The sequence below is a fragment of the Amphibalanus amphitrite genome, unplaced genomic scaffold (assembly GCF_019059575.1).
Source record: "Amphibalanus amphitrite isolate SeventyFive unplaced genomic scaffold, NRLGWU_Aamphi_draft 000031F_arrow, whole genome shotgun sequence".
NCBI classification, from domain to species: Eukaryota; Metazoa; Arthropoda; class Thecostraca; order Balanomorpha; family Balanidae; genus Amphibalanus; species Amphibalanus amphitrite.
The window spans coordinates 1195276-1220227 of record NW_024881527.1 but is presented as its reverse complement, the minus strand read 5'-3'; the positions used below and the strand labels follow the sequence as shown (position 1 = coordinate 1220227).

Here is a 24952-nt window from a genome sequence, read left to right as displayed (position 1 = left end):
AGTCCTAGACAGTGGTCATTATCACGAATTTTCAGTTAGAACAGCACACAGGGATCGGTATTGATTTGTCATCTCGATATATGTGACGGTCGTCGGTCAGACAGTCAGTTATTATCCACTGTCCATTGGAGCTCTGGCCTCGGACTAGCAGCCCGGTCCCGCAGTCCTTTTTTTGCGCATGTTGTTGTTTTTTATGCTTGTTCCAAATAGTGCGCTTCTAAGACATTCTCTAACGCATAATTTTTATAACTCTGTTCACTGAGATAATAGCTGCGAGCGATATATTTTCTCGGAAGAGGCAATACATCAACCAAAAGAGATAAAATTTGAAAATTGATTAAATGATCCATGAAATTACAATTTTGTATTCCAATTCAACGAAGGAAATGCCAGAAAAGTGTACGTTTTGCATGTGTTTAAATAAATGCTGCCCGTGACGTCAGCGAACCAATTGCACTAACAGATGTCAGCAGTGTCAAATCGAACAGAACCTTTATGAAAATCGTGAGCCTTGCAAGTTGCATCAAAAACATTAGTTGAAGCAAAATAAAAATCCTCAGAACTCCACGGTACCTATGTGATATATTGGGTGGGTATATTGATATTGGGAACTCAAAACCCTTTCACTGCATGCATGTTAACAGCTTGGATAAACTACCAAGTAAGTAATCCATGTAAGTAATACATGGTTTGGGTTGTGGTAACAGTTTCACATGCAGTAGATGGTCACATTGATATTGTCCTAACATGGCCTTCTCTCCCCAAATGTCATCTCAATCTGGCTGAATAAAACATAGGGTAAAATATGTGGAGCTCTCCAGTGAGGCTCAAACTCACTGCTCTTACTGCCAAGCTATGGGATGGACACCTTATCCACTAGGCCTTACTACATAGCCAGACTGGAAAAAATACACGTTATGCCGAATATTTCCGGCGGAGTGGCGGGATTGCGCCGAAAATTTCAGAGCACGTCTGGCGTAACTTCGTATGTGCCGAATTCAGCGCATAGCGGCAGACAAATTTTTCGGCGCAGGGCGATCGCATATTTGTTTGGGGGGCGAAAGACAGTCACCGAATTTATGCAGTACGCTGGTCAATCTAGCAGCAGATTCGCCCCGCGGGCGGCTCTGGAGAGGCTGCGGGATGATATGTCCCCGCCCGGTCGTCGTGTGCTCAAACTGGCGAGCCACTCTGAGTCTACTCAGCGGAGGAACGGCTGTCCAGGTGAGGCCTCAATCTTTGGCGTAGAGATAGGTATGGAAAACCTTGTTGAATGTCGCCAAGCGTCGTTAAGCAATAGCAGTGGGTTCCTGCCCACTGCAGTATCGGGAATGAGAGCGCGGACGACCTGGCAAAACAGGCGGCCACCCTGCCCTCAAACGCCCGATCGCTGACCAGGGCGGTTCATTGTGCTGCCTCGTATCAGTGGCGCGACAACTGGTTCAAGTCACTATTCAAGCTACTCCGCGGGAACACGCCGCCGCTCCCTATCCCGGATAGGACCGAGAGTATGCCATTTCGGTGCACCAGATGAGGGCGGGCCACTGGTGCTGCTTGCTCCAGTACGGCACCGAATCGGCTGTCTCCACTCCGCCACGTGCCAGCAGTGCCCAGACAAGCGGTGCCCAGCGGTGCTCTGCACCGTGAGCCGGGAAGAGGGTGATGTGCCGGAGCACGTGCTGAGCGCCCGGCCCTCGCTGGCTCCCGCCGAGGTATTACCGTATTGGGTTTACGTGGAAATAAACTCATTCGGACGCTCAAACATGGGAGAGCGTACAAGGTCCCGAAACACTCTGTCTGGTTGATATAGCCTTGATCAGTAGATTTGCACATGTGCTTTATATGAAAAGGGCTTAATTTTCGCACAAATAGGCACCTAATTTTTGGCGCAAATCACGCATAAATTTCTGCGCAAAATCGCTTGCGCCGAATTTCGGCGTAAGCGGGTCTCACGGGCGTCCGGCGTAGTGTATGGATGTTTTCCTGTCTGGCTACACAGGGGACTACATATTGACTTAACGCATTCCTTTTCAGCCATGACCATCAGCATCTCCATCTGGAACCTGAAGTAAATGTCAGGCTCTGCATTAGTCAGAATGGCTGGTGCAATGTGAAAGCACATGAAATTGAAAATGTTGGGCAGGAAGCCAAGCTTGAGAAGTGAGCCAATTCTTTCAGACTATGGTCCTGATGAGTCACTCAATGAAAATGCAGATATTGATTGGGTCAACAAGGTATGTCATTCTTTTTTTACTCTTGGTGTATATGTTTCAAACAGGTGTTTTGTTGCATTGTGATCAATGTCTTCTGTTTAACGTGAATTGTTGCTTTGTTAATTTTAATTTTATTGCTATTTTAACATCGTTATATTCCATTTTGCAATGTAACAATGTTCCTGATGGCCTAGCTGGCCATGGTCCTCTAGCTGTCAAGGACTTCTGTCAACTGTGTACTGTCCTCTGTGACTGACAGTGCCATGTCACCTTATTTCCGTCCAGGTATGGGTACGCCACCTGCTGCGGCTCTGTGCTCTGCTCAGCCTGGTCTCGGTCAGCCTCAACACTCCAAAGACATTTGAGCAGTGGCCAGCGCTGCAGCTCATTACCTTCATCGTGGACGTGTTTGTCACGTGCATGTTCACGGCCGAAATGGTGGCCAAGATGCACATCCGTGGCCTGGTCAGCGTGAGTATTTCTGTGCAGTCACTGAGTCACGAAACTGTTTGCGGTGTCACATTGACTTGCGTGAGAAGTGAACTGACAGAGCACCTTACTGAAATTTGTACCATATTTATAGAACATTCTTTAACAGTCCAAAACATCTTGTTCTGCCGCTTTCATTGTGTTTGCTGCCTGTTTATCCTGTATATGATGTGGACTTCTTTCTACCTGTCCAATGATGGTGGAGCTGTGTAATTACAAGTTGTATCATGTGCCACACAGGGCGACAACCCGTACCTGAAGGACCATTGGTGCCAGTTTGACGCAAGCATGGTGTTCTTCCTCTGGGTATCGGCTATACTGCAGGTGAGATGGCCTGTCTGACCAAGCTGAAATCCTTATCTGACACATATAATTGGCTTTAGCCTGAGGGAAGAAAGTGAGTAGCGTGTGTGTCAAGTGGTGCGTGTGATGGCTTCCGTAGCATATTACTTGCCCACATTATTCGTCGGAAACGGGGTTTTTATGGTAATGTGGTACGTTATACATAATGTTTGGTGTGTTTGAATGGGTGATTGATTACATGTCATGCCATCGCTTACAATTCAGTGCGATCCGACTCGCTCCTCTCGCTGGAGGCAGGGATGCCAGTATGATCTCACTCGTGTCTGCCGCCTGCGGCAGGTGTTCGAGCTGACCAGTATGGTGCACGTGCACACGTACCTCTCCGTACTGCGCGCGCCACGACCGCTCATCATGGTCAGGTTCATCCGCGTCTTCCTCAAGTTCAGCATGCCAAAGAGCCGAATCAACCAGATCCTCCTGTAAGTAGAGCCCATGCCCCATCGCCTCGCTTAGGGAGCACCCATATAAACAGCATGTAATGTAGTGGGCGGAATATCAACAAGGAGCGAAGTTTATTGTGAGTGTTCCTCCACCCGCGTCCTCCAACCGTGATTACATTGGTTGTTATTCAACTTTCTGTCGTACGTAATGCGTTTTGTTATTCGGAACTTTTCCAGTTTGAGCCAAGTAAATGTTTTCATTGACGGCTCTCTGGACTTGATATGGGTCTGACTTCGGTGAGTGGTGGGGCGAGAAAGCTGGACCCTTCTTGGTCTGTTCGCGATGTCACCCAGCCCGTTACCGGCTACTCAAGCACATCTAACTTACCGATCTTTTCTCGGCCGGCAGCCGCTCCTCTCAGCAGATCTACAACGTCACGCTGTTCTTCCTCTTCTTCATGTGCCTCTACGCCCTGCTGGGGGTGCAGTTTTTCGGCAAGATGAACAATCACTGCGTGAAGAGCGGCACAGACCCCAGGTAGCTAGAGGTTCTTATGGTCAGGTCTCATGACGCCCCTGTTTCCGGGATCGAATCCCGTATTAACCGTTAGCTCAGGGCACATTCGCCAACGTAATGTCTTGTTTTCACAAATCGCGAGGGACAATTACGCTTATGCTGATGAACCGATCGCTAATTATACATTCGGCCAACAGACCTATGTATACCAGTAAGGGTATACTCGTATGCAGAGATCTAGGATTCGATCAAACTTGTTCCGTTGTAACGAAATAGTGAAATCTAAAACTGTCACCTACGTCTCAGTTCGCTGTCGTAGCGCAGCCTGCTTCTGCTGGTAACTCGGGGGCCTTACTGATGGATTCGTTCTTACAGATACGTCACCCTGAACGACCTGGCCATCCCGGACACCTACTGCAGTACGAGCGCCGGCTCTGGCTACCAGTGCCCGCCCAACATGACCTGTGTCACGCTCGACGACCCGCAGCGGTACAGCTCTTACAACGTCGGTTTCAACGGCTTCGACGAATTCGGTGAGCGTGGGGCGACGGACGGTTCTCGCGGGGAAGGGTGCGGCGGCTTTAGAGGAGAGTGGGCTTTGTATGCGGACGCAGTGAGCTTGTTTAGAATGACTGTTTTTTCGAAGCCTGTTTTATGCTTGTGATAAAGTTATGATATGTCTAGATGCTTGTGGTAGATGCCTGTACTTTACATCATATGATACTCTTTGCAACGTTACAAGCTTGCCCCTCTCCTCTTGAGTGGGATCAGCACACCAAAATGACCATCGTCTTTGGTAGCTGATTTTATCCCCTCGTGCTTCAGCGACCAGTATATTCACGGTGTACGAGGCGTCGTCCCAAGAGGGCTGGGTGTACGTCATGTACCGGGCAGTGGACTCGCTGCCCAGCTGGCGCGGCCTGGTCTACTTCACCACCATGATCTTCTTCCTGGCCTGGCTGGTGAAGAACGTCTTCATCGCCGGTAGGTGGTCCGATCGAGCAGAGGCAGCGATCTTGGCCGGGAGGGGAGCCGGGGTTGGGACGGGATCGGCTCACTCCAAGGGCTGATCGATACGGACTTATTTTGGAGAATGAGCTTGATGTGTTATACGCCGGGTCATTGTTATGACTCGCTTTAACAGTTCGTTTGAGTGGCAATGCTTTGCCCGTGTTGCAGTGATCATGGAAACATTCAACGAGATTCGAGTGCAGTTCCAGCAGATGTGGGGCACCCGCGGCCAGATCTCCGAAGAGTACACCACTTACGTGAGTAACATGCGTTGAGACTGTAAACTGACACCCACGGTTATCTCTCCGAAGAGTACACCACTTACGTGAGTGGGCTCCCGGGCTGGGGTGCTGTGGGGTGTTCAGTAGCGACTACCGCCCGTGGTCGAGACTCGGCTCCCGATCACGGTAAATTTGAAATACTTTCTGACTTTTGTGTGACTGCCGCTCAGACAATTCCCGACTTTGTGATTGTAATCGCTCTTTATGGCGTTTACCTGTTGAAATCCGTGTGTGAGCGCTGGTTATGGACGGTGGTGCGGCTGATATCGGTCTATTTATAGTCTGCTGTCACTGCTGCTCTATTTTTAGCGATCGGTGTTGCGTTTATCTGCTTGTCGATAGCTCCTTTCTGCTCCATTAGTGGATACTGCCTGCTCAACTGACGGATACAGTGCCTGTTCAATCGATGGCTGCTGTCTGACCAATTGACGCTCGTGGCGGCTGTTGTCTGACATCAGCCCTATTTATTGATGCCCGCTATCTGCTCCGTTGACTGCTCCGCTGACTGTTCCGTCGACTGATGCTCTGTTGACTGCTCCGCTGACAGCTCTGCTGACTGCTCTGCTGACAGGCTCTGCCCGTTCCTCTGACAGGTGCTGACGGACACGGAGTACGAACACGGCCAGGACGCTGGTGACGGCTCCTGCCTGACCGCTGACGGCTCGTTGCTGCTCTGACAGGTGCTGACGGGCACGGACACGGCCTGGAAGCTGGTGACGGCCGAGGACAGCGGCTCGCGCGGCTCGGCGCCGCTGCTACTGCAGCGCGTCATCCAGTCGGCCGGCTACCACCTGGTGGTCATGGCGGCCATCCTCACCAACGCCTACATCTCGTCCAGTGTGCAGTTCCTGCACGACGGCCGCTCCGTCACCGAGCTCTACAAGGACATCTACCCCATAGAGGTGGGTCCGTCACCGAGCTCTACAAGGGCATCTACCCCATAGAGGTGGATCCGTCACCGAGCTCTACAAGGGCATTACCCGATAGAGGTGGGTCCATAATCGAGACTATCTACCCGATAGAGGTGGATCGGTTATAGAACTACACAAAGGCATTACTTCTAAGCCAAGCTGATGGGACCGTATCCACCGACTAGCTTGGCATTAAAAAAAAAAAACATTAGTCCGTACTGCTGCCACGCTCGCCGCCGGCCATTTTTTTTCTGTTCCGATTTACTGACGTGCCGCCATTGACAGGTGGGGTTCACCATTTTCTTCGACCTGGAGGTGCTGGTGAAGGTGTGGTGCATGGGCTTCTCCACCTACTGGAAGCGCTCCATCCACAAGTTTGAGGCGGTGTTGGCCGTGGGCAGCACCTTCCACCTGCTGCCCAACCTCTACAACTCGGTCTTCACCTACTTCCAGGTCGGTCAGTTGTGACGCGATGTTACGTATCCTCGCCTCTTCTAAAATTAGCGCTTATATTTTACTGGTAAAGCCTTATTAATCACTTTTCAGCAGCTGTTTTGTCTTTCACTTATCAGTCTCTACTGTCTTCACATGGTGCACCTTTTTATGTGGCTAGGACTGTAACAAAACGATGTTCTCATCAAACCTCATTTTGAGTGTTTGGGATGGGTTGCCTTCATCAGGTCAGTTTGATATAGGTGCGACCCATTCTATCATGTAATTTCATTTAATTCATTACCCTGGCCAATTATTATTAATATCTAAACGGAAATATTGCGCCAAAATGATGGTCGTCAGTGCGCTGCTGATTTCCGGTCGTCGCTGCGGACAGGTGTTGCGTATCGTGCGGCTCATCAAGGCCTCCCCGCTGCTGGAGGACTTTGTATTCAAGATCTTCGGTCCGGGGAAGAAGCTGGGCAGTCTGATCATCTTCACCATGTGCCTGCTGATCATCACTTCGTCCATCTCCATGCAGCTCTTCTGCTTCCTCGACTTCCAGAAATTCGAAACGTTCCCGGCCGTGAGTTTGGGGGAAAAGTGTGATTGCATTTCTGGGAAATGGATGTTGGGAGAAAATTCGTTTTTATCTATCATCGTGTCAGGATGCTAAGGTAATTTGTAAGAACAAAGGAATTTATTATTTACTGAGGCCTTGTAATGCGAATTGAGATCAGGTGTGTGGGCGTATTGTTGCCCTACTGGTTGCGCTGTGCATTATTTGCTGCGTTTGTCGCCGTCTTTGTTCGATCCCTGATCATCCTTGATCGTTCCCGTGTCGCTGCTGTCGGCTCCACTGATGTGTTTTCCTTCCGCAGGCGTTCATGTCCATGTTCCAAATCCTGACCCAGGAGGCCTGGGTGGACGTGATGGACGAGACGATGTACCTGACGGCCAGCGCCATCGTGCCGCTGGTGGCCATCTACTTCATACTCTACCACCTGTTTGTCACACTGGTGAGCGCGGGATAGACGGGACCAAGGCCGTATATAGGGACGGGACTGGTTAGCGGGCCAGATGGCACTGACGGAGTGCGTGAGACAGGCCGGGGACTGGTCAGCGGGACCGGGTGACGTTTCTCTTCAGGAAACAAAATGGTAGCCTTCTGAGCTGATCGGTGACCATTTGCGTAACTGTGATCTCGCCTGCCAGCAAACTGAGTGTAGACTGTAGCTGTTACCATGGGTGTCCATTTCCGCCAAGTCGGGGGTGCCCGAGCTCTCCAAATTCCCCGCCGGCTCGGCCGGCTTGGCTTTGGAGCCTCAACAGACCGCGCGGGTCAAGGTCACCGCTAGGGCAGCGGCGGATTTGCTGCGCCCGGGCACCCCCCAACTCGGTAGAAATCGACACCTATGGCTGTTACAGTGATACGGCTGATTACAGCTGCAAATGGCTGACTGCGTCGATTAATGTTTGGTAGTGTGCTTTGGGTTTTCGTCGACGGTGACGGGTTTACGTTTTATGGAGTCTTCTAGTTGCTCTTAAACATAGACTTCATAAACTAAATTTATTTGTATCAGTACCTATTCCTAACGTTGTTATACTCGTGCTAGATACGTATTTTGATCCGTTCCCATCAATCAGCATTCTTTCGTTAATCCGTTGTTTTACGACCCCTTGCCGTCCACCTCTCAGATCGTGCTCAGTCTGTTCGTGGCCGTGATCCTGGATAACTTGGAGCTGGATGAAGACATCAAGAAGCTGCGTCAGCTGCGCGCCAGAGAACAGAGCGCCGGAATTCAGGTGGGCGCAGCCATGAGGTATGCCGCATGAGTCGAGGCAAAGTCAGGAATTAGTGCTATAATACATATACAGACTACAGAGCGGCCCGTTTTCACCGTGAACCGGCGCCGCAATTGTATCCTGTGCATATACATAGTCATACGAGTAGTTTATGTTGTAAGCAGTGCTGTGGCGACTTGTGAATGGCATATCATGTGTTGTTTTCCCGTGCCGCAGGAGACGCTGCCGCTGCGTCTGCGCATATTCGAGAAGTTCCCGGACCGTCCTCAGATGGCGCGGCTGCACAAGGTGCCGGCCGACTTCACACTGCAGAAGGTGAGTGGGACGATAGGGTCGGCGGCAGTTGTGTTAGAGGTCACGTGTCGCGGGGTGGGGATGTGGCAGAAGCTGGAACTTTTGCAGAAGAAACAAACACGGTGATCAGGTGTTATAATCCGGCTACAGTGCGCACAAAATGGAGATTTCGTTATATTCTGCCAAATGCGCAGTGAACATCGTAGTCTTAGTGCCAACAGTCAGTCGCTCACTCAATAACTGTCAACCATCCCTGCCCTGAACGCACCCCCATCCTCTCTGTCAGGTGCGGGAAAGTTTCATGCGTAATTTCGTGGACGACCCTTCTGAGGAGGAGGACAGCCCGGGGATGAAGGCCTCCAGCCGCGGCCGGGAGGTACTGGCCTACCGGCGCGCCCGCTGCCGCCAGCTGCTGCACAAGACCACCGCTGCCAGAAAGTCCGACTACAACCAGAAGAGCATCGGAGTCAGGGGACTGGTCGAGTAGGTAGCACCGGCCGTCTGAGGAGGCGGGTAGGGTGCAATAACATACTGCAAAACACACAGCTGAAGTAAAAAGCTGCCTAAAAAAACGTAATGATCCTTGGTATTTAGGCAGTGCTAGAGAGTATCGAATCGTAGGCACGGCACGGGTCTTTCTAGTCGGGGACAGTGGTAACTTCTAACGTATGTTTTACTCTAGGTAAGACAAATCAGCTAGCTTGAGGTGCATTATGTGACGATGCGGTGTGCTATGATGTTTCCGATGAACAGCGAATGCATGACTAATCAGTTTGTCCCGTGACGAGTGGAATCATGATTGCTTTGGGTTTATTGTTTCAGTAGGTCACAGTAATGTAACGGTAACAGCGGAATGGACTAGGTAAACTAGCTGTGCCATGTGTCGCTAGTCATGAGTCAGGTAGCTCGTATAATCATGCAGTGCTTAGTTGAGTTATGAATGGAGGTCCGATCCCAAACATCGATAATTCCTTATTCCTTGTGCTCTTTCAAGTTTTAATTCTTGTCATTTCCTTCCTTACCACCTCCGCTCTCCCTCCCCTTACCTCCCTCATTGCCCTCTGCGTCCACCCGGACCGCCCGTCCGCCCGGCTGGCTGACGGGTCCCTCCGCCGTGCAGTGACTGTAACAATCACCGCCTGCTGCTGGGCGACTCGGGTCAGCTGCCCACCACCGGCAAAGGCCTGGCCGCCAAGTCGCGCTTCGAGAACGCCAAGTAAGCCGGCCGACAGTGGTGCGCTGTCGCGCAGTCGTGAATGCTCCTTGCTAACACGCTGACTAATCCTGTACAGCAGATGTACGGCCCTCCAGTGTATTTAGTGGTTGGTTGCTAGCATCACAATAAGCGATCTGCATTGATTAATACGTCTAATGGCTGTTGAAAACCATTGCCGAAGTGTGTGCACGAACCCTCTTTTCATTTCTATTGAGTCACTTTAGAGGAGTGTCTCTGTCATTCAAAGTTATTACACCAAAAGCACATAGGCTAACCAACCACTCTTTTGCTGGAGGGCGGTACGCTATTCAGACTTACAGAACACCTCTGATCGGACTAAACTGCCAGAAAATATCTACATTTTAGTTCCGGTGTGGTTTGCTGAAGTGTGATGATTTTTAAGCCTCCCATCACGCATACACAGCTCCGACTGTTCCTGTTTCCACACTCGTCAATGCTGCATGACTGGGCACCGACGAGTGTGACACCGCATCACACTTTCTTAGGCTCAGTAGGATGTGGGGCAATGTTCCCATGTTCCTGATGACACTGCCCTAATCGCCAGTTTAGAGGCCAGCTGATGGCTGCATCATCGATAAACTTTCGTAGACCAAATCATCTGCAATGCGTTTGTCAGTTATGAGAGAACAGTTGAGTTGCATTGGTACTGGTTTCTTTAAGCGTAGAGTATGTTATGCAATGCTTGAGAAAAGTACAAACATCGTTTTGTCATGGCAGAGAAACCCATGAATGCTAGTTAAGAAGTATGAAATAATGATATGCCAAGGCTGCATTAGAAGTTACCAATTTGAATTCTCCATTGCCCGCTGACCCGATACCGGGTCAGGCTCCCCTGTCACCCCGTTTTCCCTGTGGCCAGGCCAGGTCTCCCCTGACCCTCTAACCCGATGACCTGCGCCTCAGGTCGATGCGTCGCTCGATGCGCGGCTCTCTGAAGGTCAAACAGACGTACGACCACCTGAAGGAGAACGGTGACGTGGCGGCCCTGAGCGGCGGCGGGTCCAACGCCCGCAACCCGCACGACTTCGACATCAAACTGCTGCAGGCCAAGCGGCAGCAGGCGGAGATGAAACGGTCAGTGGCGCTGTGCTGACTGGCCGGTAGTTCTGGATCCGGCAGCGGACTGGGCCCGGTGCCGTGGCAGCCATTTCTTCATTTGAATGTGGCTGAACGCGAGTGTAGTTCGCCGCGGGCAGGCGTTACTTACTATTCCGAGATTGTATGATTAACCACCTCGTACTAATAATGTCACCGATAATATCTCATTTTACCCATCGTTTGATCCATGCCGTTCCAATATGCCCCTTCTCATGTGTGCACTGGCCCGTTGTTTGCGCCAGTCTCTGGTAGAGTGACCTCTCTGTTTTTTTTCCGTGCAGTAACCAGCGCGAAGAGGATCTGCGGGAAAACCACCCGTACTTTGACACGCCGCTGTTTGTGATCGGACGGGAGAGCCGCTTCCGTAAGGTGTGCCAGATGATCGTGAATGCGCGCTACAACGCCCGACAGAAGGACCCGGTCACTGGGCAGGAGCGCAAAGTGCGCTACAAGGGATTCCAGTGAGTATTGGTGGGTGGGAGTTTAGCGGGGTGGTGTCTCGTCGTCAGACATAGCGTGTTGGCCTGACGAGCTTCGGTCGTTTTCCGCACGCGCAGTATATGTGTGAATGAAGTGTGCATGAAGTAGCCGAATCGTTGACTACCACTTGGTTGTTTAATGTTGACTTCATATCATGTTAAATCGTTCATTTTCGCAGTAACCTGCTGGGCCTGGTCACCTACCTGGACTGGGCGATGATCCTCATCACCACAGTCAGCTGCGCTTCAATGATGTTCGAGTCGCCCTTCTTCAAGATCCAGGACAACTGGCAACTACAGGTGGGTACCGTCCGTGCCGAATAGGACCTTACGGGACCGGACAGACTACACCGATGACCGAACCAAGTCGGGCGGGCCGGTGGAATGTTCGTCGCCCTCCAATACTGCCTCCAACCCCTAATTTTTCATTTTCAATTTGACAACCGCCATGCTTACAGCCGGTGTGACTCGATGTGCCTCACGTCATTCTGGTAATTTTCTATGTCTGACATCAGTTTTGTATTGCTCGATGTCTCTGACGCCACTCTAAATCGTTATGATTCGTTTTTGCTCCGACGTTTGTGTCTGACGTCCGTTTCCCGACTGTGCGCCAGGTATCCGAGTACCTGTTTGTGGTGGGCATGAGCATCGAGCTGGCGCTGAAGGTGCTGGCCGACGGCCTGCTTTTCACTCCAAAGTCACTCATCAGGGACATCGGCGGGCTGCTAGATCTCTTCATCTATGTGGTAAGGAGCTGTCGGACTGCTTGACCTAATTCATCTACGTGGTACGGAGTGGAGGCGAGGGCGGGTGTGCTGCCGGGGATCCACGGCATAGTCGGTCCGTAGCATGGTGATCTTGCGACGAGTGAAAGGACGAGTGATCGATGAAACCGACCATTCGCCAGTGGCTGCGGCTTGTTCCCGCGGGAGGGCGCAGCAGCCTAACGTGTCAGCGGTTTTGGTTACCTTCTGCACATCATGAGTGTCAGGTGTTTTATGTTTACGTTGCAGCTGAGCACAGGCTAATTCACTGTTTCTGGCTCTTTCAATTATATGTAGGTGTCTCTGGTATTCCTGGTGTGGATGGCACAGCTGACATGTCACGCTACTCTCCGCCAGGTGTCTCTGGTGTTCCTGATGTGGATGCCCACCACGGTGCCTCCCGTCTCGTGGGAGCAGCTACTGCTGATCGTCCGCTGTCTCCGGCCGCTGCGCATCGTCTACCTGGTACCGCACATGCGTACTGTGGTCCGAGAGCTCTGCAGGGGATTCAAGGAGATCCTGCTGGTCAGTACCGACAGGCTCAGTCGCTGGATGGGGATAGTCGGGTGGTCTCAGTCCTTGGGACGGGGTTACTGCGGCTAGTCAGTACGGGCAAACTTACTTGTCAGTCGGCTGCGGGGCTGGGTCATTGTCACGGGACATTATTGATAGCTGTTTATAGCAGGGCTGCGGAGTCGGAGTCGGAGTCGGAGCTGGAGTCGGTCGGAGTCGACAGGTCTTTCCGGAGTCGGAGTCGGAGTCGGAGTCTCCAAAATCTCACCGACTCCGACTCCGGAGTCGGAGTTAACGCTGCATGGCTCAACGTCATGCACTGCACCTGTTTGATTGACGATGTTGCGCTTGAATTTAGATTTGGTCGAAAAAAGGCCATGTTGCTGTGTTGGACGGACGTTTTCAGCGAAAGAAGCAAGACTGCGAATTCCCCAGAACCTGCTTTTTAATTATGCGTGTTATTTTTTTGCATTTTTGCATCTCAAAGCCTTGGAGCGCACAAAGGATCGTTTCAGGCAAGATAAAAACATATCCGTTATCAGCTTCAATATAATGATATGGATTTTAATAGAACCGTCCGGAGTCGGAGTCGGATTTGGAGTCGGAGTCTGAGTCGATTTTTGAAGCCGGAGTCGGAGTCGGAGTCACCCTAAAATCCATCGACTCCGCAGTCCTGGTTTATAGCACATAATCGTCAGGAGGCCCTACAAAGGCCCACCGTCCCTATCCCTACATACCAGCAGGCGTGACTCCGCGTCCTGGGTGGTTTGGCCCGCCTCCTCCTACTGTGGCAGGTTTGACCCTCTGGATCCAGTGTCGGCAGGTCTGACCGTGACCGTGACCATGTTTCTGTCCCCTTTTCCGTACATTCACAGGTCTCTGTGCTGCTGATTCTACTGCTGTACGTGTTCGCCAGCTACGGTGTACAGCTGTTCGGCGGCCGGCTGGCGCGCTGTAACGACCCCGATCCCAACTACCAGCTGCGGCAGAACTGCGTCGGCTTCTTCCAGCGCGAGATATTCGTCACCAAAATGAAAATCAGCCCGCGAGAGAACGAGACCTACCCGGTGATCCTGGTGCCGCGAGTCTGGTGAGTACATCCGCGAGTCATCCGTTCGATACTATAGTGGACGGCAGAAGCGTCATATTCGCAGGGCCGGGGATATTCCATTGTGGTTTCTTACTATTGACATTTGACACGGCTTCGTGCATTTCGCGCTTCTGCGGCCTGCGTGTCCACTTGTAGACTACTGGATGTGTCCCCACGACATGACGTTGTGATGTATGTCACAAAGTCACTTGTGCTTCCTCTCTCACAGGGCCAACCCGCGCCGGTTCAACTTTGACAAGATCGGTAACGCGATGCTGGCGTTGTTCGAGGTGCTCTCCTTCAAAGGCTGGCTCGACATCAGGGACGTGCTCATTAAACGGCTAGGACCGGTCAGTACTAAAGAAAGATTCTATTATAAAGGCCGGAGCTTACCATTGTAGTTTAAAGGTTATTTAATTCCTACATGAAAATGAATAAAGTCATAATTCGCAGCGTGTGCCTGATCAGATGTGTTAATTCGCTGCGCATTAGGGGCTGACATTCCGTAATTTGTCAGATGTACTGTGTGCGGGCTCCACCACCCACCGACTGACTCCGCTGCATCCCCCGTTCCAGGTGCAGTCAATCTACATCCACATATTCGTGTTCATCGGCTGCATGATCGGTCTGACGCTGTTTGTCGGCGTGGTGATCGCCAACTATTCGGAGAACAAGGGCACCGCGCTGCTCACCGTCGACCAGCGCCGATGGTGGGTGTGATGCAAGAATACTCACTACTAGGTGTTATAGGTCCCTAGTGGTACGGTGATGCGTCGGGTGCCGGATGCGGCAATGCATAAAACACGTAGCACATGTGGGCGCTCCCGTGCCGCATACTGCCTGCATTTGCAAGAGAATGTCCCATGCCCCCTGGTCTTAAGTACGCAATTAGCGTCCAAAGCGATTAGCGATTAGCGTCGTACCATCGCGACTAGCGTCCCAAGCAGTGTTCCATTTTTGGAAATTTTGGGTGGAAAATCACACCTAATGGGTAAAATATTTTCATCCCCAAAACCAGGTAAATTGGAATTCTTTCATCTTTGAAAAATGCTCAACTCATGCTCAACAATTAACAGCCAGATTACCAGATATACCTAGCAGCGCCATATAGACAGAACTTATAGGTTTGCTACATAATACATAATTTCCATGAAAAAAGCGAAATCAAGGCACAAACCCAACAACTCACCCTGACTGACAACGAAAGAAAATAACCTTGCACACTTCCAGCTGTTAATAACAAATATGCGTTGAATGACCTTGATCACCTCAACTGTTTGTAAAAACCAGGCTTGTGTTCTGAATAAATGCTTTTGGATATTCATAACAACTATGATTAGTGGTTTGCTGCCAACGCAAAACGGATGAGCCGCTGCTTGCGCAAATTAAACACTACCTCTGCAATTCGCTTTTGACTAAGTTGCGCAGGATACGCCTACAAATTTTCATCTTTGGACCCACAGTCAGCTGGGCACACCCTGGCACACCCTAGGGATGAATTTAAAACTTGGTGGGCTCTAACTTCTTTCATATACAAAATAGGGGTATGAGACAGGTACCAACTTATTCTACATTCATTTCTGATCCTATTGTATCAATTTCACCACAAATTATGTCCGTCAATGGCTTCTAGAAGACTTTAAAGCTCGATGCGTCGGGCCTGGCAGAGGTCCAAGATGAGAAAAGCCACCCTGCGCACACCCTAGGGATGAATTTAAAACTCCGCGGGCTCTGGCTGGTTTCATAGGTAAAATAATGTTTTGAGACCGATGCCAATTTATTCTGCGCTTATTTCTGATCCTATCGCATTAATTTCGCCACAAATTATGTCCGTCAATGGCTTCTAGAGGACTTTAAAGCTCGATGCGTCGGGCCTCGCAGAGGTCCAAGATGAGAAAAGCCACCCTGCGCACACCCTAGGGATGAATTTAAAACTCCGCGGGCTCTGGCTGGTTTCATAGGCAAAATAATGTTTTGAGACCGATACTAATTTATTCTGCGTTCTTTTCTGATCATATTACATCAATTTCACCACAAATTATTTACGTTTTTAGTTTTTAGATGTCTTTAAAAAATTAAAACTCGAGGCGTCGGGTCGGGCAGGGGTTCAAGATGACTGACACGCCACCCTGGCACACCCTAGGGATGAATATGAAACTCTGTGGACTCTGGCAGGTTTCATACGCGAAATGAGGTTATAAGACCGGTAATGATGTATTTTACGTTAATTTCTCATGCCTTTGCAATAATCTTACCGCCAATTATTCATTTCAATTAGTTTCTAAAGGTTTTTAAACACGAAGCGTTCGGCCGAGGGAAAGCCAAGATGAATGAAAGGATACCTTGGCACACCTCTAGGGATAAATTTAAGATACGGTATTCCCAGATCTGCCCAATACATGTTCTGAAGCTGGTAGATGGGATTAAGAAGGCCCTAGATTTTTAATAAATTATCCCTCGCCCGTATAGGGGGGGGGGGTCGAACGAACCACCCCCTCGTTTTTTCGAGAATAACTCGCGTAAAAAGCGGCCGATCGCGACGAAACTTTCAGGACCCTCGAGTCAATTAATTTGACACTGACACCTACTCTGAAAATCTCATATTCCTGACCCAAATGACCTTTGACCTGTGACCTATTTCTTGAGGCCATGTTTGGCCGGAATCGCGATTCGGCGAAACGCTAATGCGTTCCGTTCACTCCCGTTCCGTTTCGGGTGTGCTGGTCAGTTGTGCTCTCGCTTTCCCTTCCGCTTGGGGTGTCCTGATCAGCGACAGGTGCGGATACAAGGGGGGGGCCATGGCCCCCCCCCCCTTGGCCGATTTTTTTTTTTCAAAAATAAAATAAAAAGTTAAAAAGTTAAAAAGCTGAAAAGGGGGCCTCCTGAAAATAAAGTGGCCGAAATCCGATGAGTTTTTTTTTTTAACCTACCCACTTAGTTATTTCTTAGAAGACTAGCTGAGAAGACTTCTTTGTTAGAAGATTGGTAAAGCTTTTCATAACTTGGAGGTCTCTTATACTCACAGAGATGACCACTTTTACAGGGCCTCCTAACCTGCACAGAGGGCCTCCAAGCCTGCACAGATGTTGAGATGTTGCCTGAACAGCTAGATAAGCTCAATAGACGCAGTTTTTTTGGGGGGGGGGGCCCAACAAGTGGGAAGATGGGGCCTCCAACAGGTGGGATTATGGGGGGGGGGCTCCTGGTTTCTAATGGCCCCTCCCTTGGAGATTTTCTGGATCCGCCCCTGATCAGCGATGCCCTCCGTTCCGTTGCAGTTGCTCTGATCAGTGATCACTGATGCCCTCCGTTCTGTTGCGGGTGCTCTGATCACTGATCACTGATCATTGACGCTCTCACTCAGCACTTATTACGTGACATGATACGAAGCTACCGCTCCGTTTCGGTGGCCGGCCATGAGGTCGGTGGCATCCTTTTATCATTTTTTTCCGTTCCGATATGGATGCCCTGGTTACTGGTTAGTTGCACGCTTTTTATTGCGATGTTGCGTATTATGCTGCGCAGTGCACATCGTTCCGTTTGGGGTGCCCTAATCAGTGACCCTTTGTCTAGTCTCATGTAGTGCACCGCTCCTTTCGAAGAGTTGCGCTGACACCGTTTCCATTTTCACTATGCGTAATGAGTACCGACTATCGCTGGCCGTTCCAGCGTTCGGGCCGGGAGATTTCCGGCGTATGTCATGGTGCATAGTGCGACTGCAATTGCATACTCAATACTGCGTCCCGTTCCGTGTGCCCAGAGCAAAGGCACCATTTCCAGTATCATCCGGCCATTGTCATATCTGTTGAAAATGGAAAGCTAAAAGCTATACTGCGTACACTGTACGAATATTACCAGATCAGATGCGAACGAAAACTACATACTTATATTGCCGCATATTATCTCAAATATACAGTAATCTTGGAAGCGGTGCCGCCATATTGTAGGCGCAAAACGTCCCAGAGGCCAGAACCCATGAGTTATACGGTTTCTGGTTTCATAACGATCAGTTACGTCAACAAACTGCCCATCAGGGTATCATGATTACCTAAGATTTTATGTCTGACAGTGTCACAGTGATGACCACGCCTCACGCATTACACACTTACATACAAATACACTGTCTGAGTCAACTGCACTAAATCAATAATACAGGACGACAGAATGATACCCTTTGCAACGGCAACGACAGGTTCCTTCCCACTTCCTTTGCTTAAAAAAAGAAAGAAAACTTCTCCACATGGCACTAGTACCAAAGCCTGCATATAGAGAGAGCTCCCTCACCCGCCCCTCCCCCACCCTCCTTAAGATATGACAACAGATTTCAACAGAATCATTGCATCTTCTGCTTCTTAAAGACCTAGTTCGCTCGCATGATGGCGACTGGCGTCGCGAGGATGGAGGTCCGCGGATGATCTTTAGGAGAAATATACAGGCAGAAGGACCGTCCTGGATCCGTGCCAGTAAGCATGAGTAGGAACTTAGCAGATGCTGACGGTAATATCTGCTGTCTGCATCTGAAACGGAAAGGAAGGCATTGATTTAAGGCTAGGAGAAGGATGGCCACTGGACAGTCATTCAATTGTGACAATGCATTTTGACTTGTGACTTGTGAGGAAAATGAAATCTCACTGGTTGAAGAAGGTATTCATTCTTAGCTGTATAAGAGACAAGGGTGATTCTTAACTTTATTAGTCTCAATCAAACACAAAGGTAGGGATAAAATGGGACGGATTTCGAAACACTTGGCGATCAGATGCTAAAGTTATAATTCTGCCGTATATCATCCTTACCTATTTGCATCGTCTTTTTCGGTTAGTTTTGGTGGTCAGGAATGGAATGTTCTTTTATTATCAGCCAGCGTAGCGTTACGCCTTTATTGCGAAAGTGATATAGGTTTTACTTGTTTTTTTTTCATCCTAGATTTTTTGGTCATCATCGTCACACCCAACCAAAATCCAATTTTAGAACACTGGTCCCAAGCCACCCTGTCCTGCTGACTGCGGCCGCCGCTGTCCATCAGGTGTGACCTGAAGAAGCGTCTGAAGATCGCGCAGCCGCTGCACTTGCCGCCGCGCCCCGACGGACGACGCTGGAGGGCCGTCGTCTACGACTTTACGCAGAACATCATCTTCAAACGGTTCGTCGCCGTGCTGGTCATCATCAACAGCAGCCTCATCTGTGTTCAGGTGAGAACCGACTCAGCCAGGTTGGAATTGCCCTGTTACCAGCATCGTCACAATTATTACATTGTTACAGGTCCCTTAAGACTTGCAATGCTACATCTAGCTGAGATGGGACGCTGAACAAATAGGCCCTGGTCGTCTTGCTTTGATACCGTATTATGTCGGTCCCCAGTGTTGAGACTACGCTCAGCTGTGTGCCAACAGCCGTGCACATTATGCAGAATGTGCCCATATTCTGATAGTTTCGTGTATCCTATCGCAGTGGGATTACGCGCAGCCGTACACGCGCTACCTGGCCGTGGTGTCGTCCATCCTGAACCTGTTCTTCATGATGGAGGTGGTGATGAAGATGGTAGCCTTCTCGGCGCGCGGCTACTGGCAGTCGCGACGGAACCGCTACGACCTGTTTGTCACCGTGCTAGGACTGGTCTGGGTCATCCTGAACTTCACCTTCCCAATGGTGAGTGACGCGTTTGTCAGTGACGTTTCCATTATCATAAGTGACTGCTGAGAGCTGCGGATGCGATTATAATGCGTACTTAATTTCTGGTCGAGCTGTTTTAATTTCAACCGTGCTCTAGCGCATTATGTGCGGAATTTCCTAAGCTTGCTCATTGCTGTATGTGCTGCCAATGATCAGGTTCTGTGTTTTCTTTCTAGTCGAAGGTGCAGAACAACTACACCAACTCATTGGGCTTCATCTGCATCATCCTGCGCTTCTTCACCATCACCGGCAAGCACGCCACCCTGAAGATGCTGATGCTGACCGTGGTGGTGTCCGTCTACAAGAGCTTCTTCATCATCATGGGCATGTTCCTGCTGCTGCTGAGCTACGCGTTCGCCGGTACCATCCTCTTCGGCACGGTCAAATACGGCGAGGGCATCGGCAGGTGAGACACGGTGCTACAGCTCGTGTTGTCCGTGGGAATTAAAGCAGTTTATATCGGAACCTCGGACTCAACTTTCGGGATGGTGACGCTTCACTGCTGGTGGTAGCTGAGAGCCACTGTAGCTCGTCTTGCTAATTGTTGCCATATGGTGGGTTAGATTTTTCACGAATGCGTCTTTCAGTATCATGTCCAGCAGTTCGTCTGAGTCTGATGCTTCCTTGGTCGTCCGTCTTACAGACAAGCCAACTTCAAGACGGCTCCGAGCTCGATCGTGATGCTGTTCCGCATTGTCACTGGCGAGGACTGGAACCAGATAATGCACGACTGCATGGTGGAGCCTCCGTCTTGCACGGTGGCGCGACCGCCCGACTACCGCACCGACTGCGGCAACTTCACCGTGGCGCTCGTCTTCTTCTGCTCCTTCTACGTCATCATCACCTACATCGTGCTGAACCTGCTGGTGGCCATCATCATGGAGAACTTCAGCCTGTTCTACTCCAACGAGGAGGACGCGCTGCTCAGCTACGCCGACATCAGGAACTTCCAGAACACGTGGAATGTGGTGGATAAGAACCAGCGCGGCGTCATACCCGTCAGGAAGGTCAAATTCATACTGCGACTGCTGAAAGGTAACGAGGAATGATGGTGGGGCTGTTGGCTACACACATGGCTGCGTATGATGCTTCCAGCTTCACTTTATATGGACGTCTGTACTTTCTTCTTGTTTGTACACGGCATTTGAGCATGTGTCTTAAAACTTTTATATCATCCCGCTGCCGCGCAGGTCGACTGGAGGTAGACCCGCAGAAGGACAGGCTGCTCTTCAAACACATGTGCTACGAGCTGGAGCGACTGCACAACGGGGACGAGGTCACCTTCCACGACGTGCTCAACATGTTGAGCTACCGCTCGGTCGATATCAGGAAGAGCCTTCAGCTGGAGGAGCTGCTAGCTCGCGAGGAGCTCGAGTACATCATTGAGGAGGAGGTGGCCAAACAGACCATCCGACAGTGGTGAGTGTCTGGACGGTGGGAGACTAGGGAGGACAAACTCCGCGGTGCCGGCTGGTGGAATTGGTGATTTATAGGCAATAATGTGCTCACCCCGACGTGCAGGCGCATTTTGGGTTGGAGATAAGCTTTAACCCGGGCGAATAAGCGAAAAATAGTATTCAGCCTCAGGTTCTCTTGCCCACGATCCTACACAGTTACTCGATAAATCAATGTCTGAATCTTATGACTCACTCCATGACCCGCCCTCCCCGTCTCGCAGGCTGGACGGCTGTCTGAAGCGGATTCGTGCACGCGAACAGAGCAGTCTGATCGCCGGACTGCGTGCCACCAACGAACAGGCACTGATGAGACTCAACGAGGAGCGAAAACAGGAGCGCGAGAAGGAGGAAAAGGAGGTGGGTGACACTGACGTACAGGAGTGGGAAATGGAGGAAAAGGAGATGGTTTAGAGAGGAGCCAGCAGTATTCAGAAGTCGGAAGGATATTGGGTGTCGGGCGGGCAGGAGCGGGAAAGTAGAGTTGACTGGAGTGAACGATCGATACATACCGGTTCCGATCATGGATATATTGTGCGAAAAAAACTTAGTTGATCTCTGTGCCTTTATTGAAGTGTTCTCGATTTATCGCCTCGTCGATACAGCCTGATAACCGGAGGCGCTGTTTGAAGCGCTCCAATCACCGTCCGACGCCGGCAACTCCCAACCACACTGCTGTGACACCCAGCCGCACCACCGCGACTCCCAGCCGCACCCCCTCCCCGGCGGACGGACCGCCACTATCAGAGGAGCAGGTGACCCAGCCGACCGCCCGGATACTAACACTAATACGGACCGGCAGCTGGAGAGCCAAGCCCGGCGTGTGCAGCAGCTTCGCTCCAGCTGTGTGAAACGACTACCAGTTTGCGGTGCTTCGCAGTGTGATTTGTACACTGTACAGTGTCCGCGGCTTCATTGCGTTTTGGAACCGACTCGGAGACTGCTTTATAACGTCATCCAGCGCGAGAAAGGAATATGAAGATGCAGACCATCATTTTACATCTCTCGTTTCAGTATGATGATTTAACTCGTCCCAGGCTCGTATCCTGCGCAACCAGCCCTGATCAGTAGCTGGTATATTAGCTTTTAATCACTTCCGCTGACTTTGGAGACTTTTAAGGATAATTTTGGTGGGTGGATTTGGTATTGCGCGCTCAATCGTTGCGGTCGATTTAGTACCATGCCAGATGCCGCTCTCTTCAGGCTTCAGCAAGCTTTGCCCAGGATCCGTGTCTTTGTCCGTCCCAAGCAGCTGCCTCACCACTTTCCCGCTGATCTGGTTTGTCTGGGTATCCATTAAAATAACCTCATTAGCACATTGTGCTCTCGGGTCCAGCTGCTTCCCTTTCCCCACTGGGATGTCTGTATCTCAGCTGTGTTCCCCATTCCCCAACTAATTAGATGTTCCCGTACCTCAGGAGCCGAGCGAGCCGCCCGCGCGCCAGCGGAAGAAGGGCGTGTGTATGGGCCGCTCGGACTCGGTGGGCTCTGCGGCCAGGAAGTTTCTGACGCCGTCCCTGAGTGACGCCACCGCTACCAAGGACAAGGAGCGGCCTGCCGGCAAACGCAGGACGCGCTCCGTCGGTGAGTGACGCCGCCACAGTCTGTCCTAATTGCAGACGGTGTTAGATGTTAGATGTTAGACTGCCGCCAAGTGGTCTGCTCTGCCATTGTGTGGAGTTGCCCTGTCTCACAGAGATTACTGCCCCAAGTAGTCTGCACCGTAAGTTATGCTGATGAATTGTCGATCATAGCTCGCCAGTCCCAAATGTCCGTTCCCCCGGTCTAACTCCCTCTCTTCCTCCATTCGCCGCAGTGGGTAACAAATCTCTACCTGACGTGAACGAGGCGGGTGAGGCGGTGGCGCTGGCCTCCCCGGGCAGCCCGCGGCCGGTGGGAGGCGCGCCGCCGGCCGCCGCCGCCTGGGGAGACGTATCCACCTGGTGGCTCGACCACTGCCAGACTACCGGCCACGACGACTCCGCTTCCGTGTGACGGGATCCTGCTCTGAGCTGAGTGGGTGGGGTGGCGGGGATCGTCTGGCGTTTCAGAAGGGAATGGGATGTGTTGCGAGGTATGATTACTGTGTCTGACCACTGTAGTGGGGACTGTGAAGTTAAGGGAGGACTGTATGACGTGGTGGGAGGTACTACGATGTGCTACAGGGAACTGTGCATGTCAGAGGGACTAACACGTCACGAGGTGGTACTGTGGCGTTTCAGTAGGGGTTGCGCGACCTGCCAGTAGTATCCTCACTACCAGAGACCTTTGTGAGTGATGTCCGAGTCCATTATGAATAGGCTTCGGACCTCTTAGCGACGGGTATGTCGACTTTCAGTAGCGCAAAGGCGCATACCTGGGCCCTGTGGTTGGACCCCATCAGATGCACAAGTTTCAGTGTTGCACAAGAGGACCGGTGTCCGGTAGTCTCCGCCGGCCCTATCTAGGGATGGATGGGTCCAGATGAGCCCCACTGCGGCCATAGCAGATGGGCAGGGGCGGTAGCCGGTCTAGGGCTCCTGAGGTAAGATAGCATACGTCCGCTTACGAGGGGCGATGGCCTCAAAGTGGAAAAGATGACAGCCGTCACATAGCTTATGTAGCTGTCTATAGCCGTCCGTGTTCTGTTGTGGTGTCGCGAGCTTCAGAGATGCCGGTATATTGTTAGCAATGGCCAAAACTGAGCTTAGATATGTGTATTGTTTATGTTGCGATGTGTGGCAGTCCAGTTGACCTGTAGCGGCGACCGCGAGGGTGTCACCGCCGTGATTTTCCCTCGGCCGTGCACGGATACGGGAAAAGCTATATGTATGGAGGCGGGTTGTAGATCGACCCTGATCACACATATTATTTGGTGGTTGATGTATCTCGATTCAGAGTATTATAGGAAAGGTACCAATTTTACGTGCTGTTGGAATGTTATTGTAGAGCAGCTATGTCATATGTGGTACTATATTTTCTCAGTGCTCTTCTGTGATTTATTTACCTTGTATTATTTATTTTGATTCTACTATTATTTTTTTCGCAGCTGCATAGTCTTATCGTTGTGAATTTTTGTTGCGGACTCTCGTGCGCCAGTGTGCTGTCAAACAAGCTCCACATCTCTCGTGCTATCCGTGAACCTCAGGGCAGTCATCGTCTTCGCTTGCCGCCAGTTTAGTGTGTAGCATTACGCACAAGATGGGGAACAACTGACCAAAGTCATGACTCAATGAGGCGAGGCATAGTGCACCCGTGTAAGATGCCGCGACTGTGTTCTGGAAGCTTTACGCTTCTCTGTCGAACTGAGCTTACCTGTCATCAATGTGCCAACAGTTGTAGAAGATGCTTTGTTATTTTATTTATTTATTTATATACATGATTAATTTAAGTTTGTAACAACCACTGCGTGATCTCGACATCTCTTGAGATCTTCTTGCACATTCTCCAAGTCTAGTCACAACTATCTAGTCTGATGAGGCTGTTTGCTACGGATGTCGCTGTTTTGTTGTCTTGTCCAAATACAACCGAAATATCACATGCTCTTTCATTCTCCACAAAGCCTGCCAATCGTTCCGTGCTTCTGGCGCGAGCCTCCACCGAGTGAGCGTCCTGCTGCGTCTCCGGGCCGGTTGATTTTCTCCCATAGTTCGGCGTCGGCTGGGCCTTGTCGTATATCGTTTCATAGAGGGGTGGGTGGCGCCGGCGGCCGCTACTCGTTGGCAGTCCGACTGCGGCGGAAGACGAGTGTGCGCGGCAGCGGCGCCGGCCGGTCGCGCGCCGGCGCCGGCGGCTCCTCGGCCGCCTCGTCCCCGCCGACGCTGCTCGACGGCGACTCAGTGTCGCGCTCCCGCAGCCGGCGGCTCGAGTACTTACCCATACCGGGCCGGTAGATGGCCAGGGACGGACGGTCCTGCGGGGCGAGGACGAATGCGACAGTCATATTGCGAAACTAACTCAACTACAAACCA

The 24952-nt window shown here is 50.9% G+C and overlaps 2 protein-coding genes across 16 annotated transcripts in view; one reads left to right on the top strand and one right to left on the bottom strand.

Annotated features, from left to right (window-relative positions):
- The first annotated feature begins 496 nt into the window (after nt 1-496).
- On the top strand, nt 497-24519 carry LOC122367793 (sodium leak channel non-selective protein-like). Of its 3 annotated transcripts, none has more exons than XM_043341211.1 (33): nt 497-589; nt 2035-2234; nt 2499-2684; nt 2943-3026; nt 3345-3484; nt 3855-3983; nt 4338-4495; nt 4788-4946; nt 5142-5230; nt 5935-6156; nt 6451-6618; nt 6995-7183; nt 7479-7616; nt 8296-8403; nt 8620-8718; nt 8984-9180; nt 9818-9913; nt 10838-11008; nt 11314-11493; nt 11691-11811; nt 12126-12257; nt 12633-12800; nt 13664-13878; nt 14108-14228; nt 14455-14588; nt 18902-19067; nt 19327-19524; nt 19725-19954; nt 20192-20583; nt 20739-20967; nt 21227-21362; nt 22421-22586; nt 22819-24519. In XM_043341211.1, the coding sequence occupies exons 2-33, from the start codon at nt 2121-2123 to the stop codon at nt 22995-22997; spliced, it is 5214 nt and encodes a 1737-aa protein (XP_043197146.1). In that variant the 5' UTR covers nt 497-589; nt 2035-2120; the 3' UTR covers nt 22998-24519. The 3 variants fall into 3 exon arrangements, with proteins under 3 accessions (XP_043197146.1, XP_043197154.1, XP_043197163.1); XM_043341219.1 differs by having other exon boundaries at nt 534-569; XM_043341228.1 differs by lacking the exon at nt 497-589 and adding an exon at nt 594-661.
- Nucleotides 24328-24952, bottom strand: part of LOC122367815 (regulator of nonsense transcripts 3B-like) — a 21085-nt gene continuing 20460 nt past the window's right edge. For all 13 annotated transcript variants that reach the window (XM_043341300.1, XM_043341249.1, XM_043341274.1 and 10 more), the window contains one exon: nt 24328-24894. In XM_043341300.1, coding sequence (XP_043197235.1) covers nt 24694-24894 — 201 coding nt within the window. In that variant the 3' untranslated portion in view covers nt 24328-24693. The remainder of the gene's footprint in view (nt 24895-24952) is intronic.

Coding starts and splice junctions, on each gene's coding strand:
- LOC122367793 (XM_043341211.1), top strand. CDS start 2,121: ATGAAATTGAAAATGTTGGGCAGGAAGCCAAGCTTGAGAAGTGAGCCA. Junction 3,485..3,854: donor CGAATCAACCAGATCCTCCT/GTAAGTAGAGCC, acceptor CTCGGCCGGCAG/CCGCTCCTCTCAGCAGATCT. Junction 8,404..8,619: donor AACAGAGCGCCGGAATTCAG/GTGGGCGCAGCC, acceptor CCCGTGCCGCAG/GAGACGCTGCCGCTGCGTCT.